At 40.6% G+C, this 2,304-nt stretch overlaps 1 protein-coding gene across 1 annotated transcript in view; it reads left to right on the plus strand.

Moving 5' to 3' along the window:
- The first annotated feature begins 6 nt into the window (after positions 1-6).
- The window catches only part of zfpm2a (zinc finger protein, FOG family member 2a), a 137,567-nt gene continuing 135,269 nt past the window's right edge, over positions 7-2,304 (plus strand). Inside the window, exon 1 of the mRNA XM_034874020.1 lies at positions 7-302. Coding sequence (XP_034729911.1) covers positions 263-302 — 40 coding nt within the window. The 5' untranslated portion in view covers positions 7-262. The remainder of the gene's footprint in view (positions 303-2,304) is intronic.

Genomic DNA, 2,304 nt, shown 5'->3' on the forward strand with positions numbered 1-2,304 from the left:
GGGAGGGAGCGAGAGAGAGAGAGAGAGAGAGAGAGAGAGAAAGCCAGAGCCAGAGCCAGAGCCAGAGAAACGAGAAAGATAAAGGAAAAGACAGACGGAACGATAGACTTGTGCGTAAAAAGTACCGGTGCCCCCCTTCTTCTTTTTCTTTCTCAAATTCCCATCAGACAAAAGCCCCCCAAAAACCGGCTGCTTGGATGAACCAGAACCTATCGATCTGTCAGTACTACACCTGGATTCACTGACCAGCCGCACAGCAGGCATGTCCCGAAGGAAGCAGAGCAACCCCAGGCAGATCAAACGTAAGTTTTTTTTTATATTTTTTTATTTTTAAATTTAATTCTCGTCTAGTCTCCACACCGCGTCTCCGAGCTTATTAGAGTTTTTGGAGGTTATTCTAATGATAGTGACCACACGGAAGCTGATTCAGCATGTGTTGCCTGTCACGGTCCATGCGCCCCCTCCGCAGATAGAGCCTATAGGTTGTGTGTTGTATATGTGTGTGTGTGTGTGTGTTTTTTAAAAACATGATTTACAATCCCACAATGCTGCTGGTTGGGAAAGTTCCCCCCCACTTTTGTCAAGTTGGAGCAAAATGAAGTTATTCTGCTGTTAGTTTGATGCGCATGTGTGGATCCAAGTTGTCATTGAGAATTGTGTGTGAGACAGTGGACAGAGACAGACAGAGACAGAGACAGAGACAGTGATTGTGCATTAGAGGCCCATCATGCCGTGGCTTTATTAAAAATTAAAAAAGCCTGGTTTGTTGCCTCACACACACTTCCATCTCCTCCACACACTCTTCATGTTTTTCCTTCTCCACTTCCACTTGCAAGAAGTGTGTGTGCATAAATACGTGCATACACACACATTTTGATTTTAATTTTAAGCTTACATAGTAGCCATGTTGACCGGTGGTTTCTGGGATGCCAGTAAAAGAGCAAAAAGTGAGTTTTAATTTGAGATGAAAGTGTTGATCTTGTCTCTCGGCAACATATTTGATTTTCAAATTTAGATGAAAATGGAAACTGGAAATAAGAGGACTGTTATTGTTTTCAAGGCACGAATACATGATTTTAAAATTTAAATATAACCTCATGGTCCACATAATGGTCCCATAATCCAAAATCGTGTCATATTTTATTAACAGTGTTGGATTTTAGTCATAATAAATGGATGTTTTATGAAAGGTTTTTAACTACTTTTCAGTATTTTTAAAGAGCCTGTAGATCATCACCCCCCCCCCCTCCACACACACACACACACACACACACACACACACACACACACACACACACACACACAAATACACAGACAAGCACATGGACCCAAACACACTTTGACATTCATCTGAAATCCAGCTGACACACAGCTGAGTCTGTGTGTGTGTGTGTGTGTGTGTGTGTGTGTGTGTGTGTGTGTGTGTGTTGTCCACTGAATGCTGCTGCTGTGATTACTTTGGGGTCAGAATATCAAATATCAAACCACTTCCTCTGATTTGTTTTGTACTCGTGATACGGTTTATCCGTGCTTAAGTTATAATGGAGAATTCAGAAGGCCAACATTTGTATGTGTGTGTGTGTGTGTGTGTGTGTGTGTGTGTGTGTGTGTGTCTGCCCCCGTGTGTGTGTGTGAACTCATGAGGGCATGTGCATGTCGAGAGCTTTCTTTGACTTCATCTGTGTGAGACAGAATCTGCGACACAAGCCATTGTGTGTTTCATTTTAATAATTATTGTTTTTTTCTTTAATATCTTTAATATTTATGGGTTGTGCATTTCATTTAAATATTTTGAAGGCAATCTTGTCTGAAATCTGGATTTTTTTTCTATTAGTTAAAAAAAAGTATTTTATATTATTTCAGTATTTTTGGGAAAAAACACATATTTACATTTATAGGTGTATATATTTGAGATCATGGGGAAAATAGTATTGTTAAAAATGCTCTTGTGAATTAATAGTTGCTCTATAGAACAGTTTTGTACAGTATAGCTGTCATAAACTGTGATTCAAAAATTATTATTGTGCAGAAACGTCTTTTTGTGTGCAAAATCTTTAAGTCTGTGTGACGTGTGACGTGATAGGCCCACTCATCTTTGGACCAATCCCGTCGTAGCATCCAAATTTTTGTTGTCGAGCAAAAAAAAAACGGCGCTGGCCTCGTGTGAATTACTATGTCATGTGTGAGATCGTGTTAATATGGACGTTCGTATAATAATCAAGCTCTAGTTAGAAAGAGAAAAAGGTCATGAGGAGCCTAGATCTTACCCCGGGAACTCTGGGGGGGGGGGGGGGGGGGGGGGGG

Source organism: Etheostoma cragini, chromosome 6 (assembly GCF_013103735.1).
Source record: "Etheostoma cragini isolate CJK2018 chromosome 6, CSU_Ecrag_1.0, whole genome shotgun sequence".
Taxonomy (NCBI): domain Eukaryota; kingdom Metazoa; phylum Chordata; class Actinopteri; order Perciformes; family Percidae; genus Etheostoma; species Etheostoma cragini.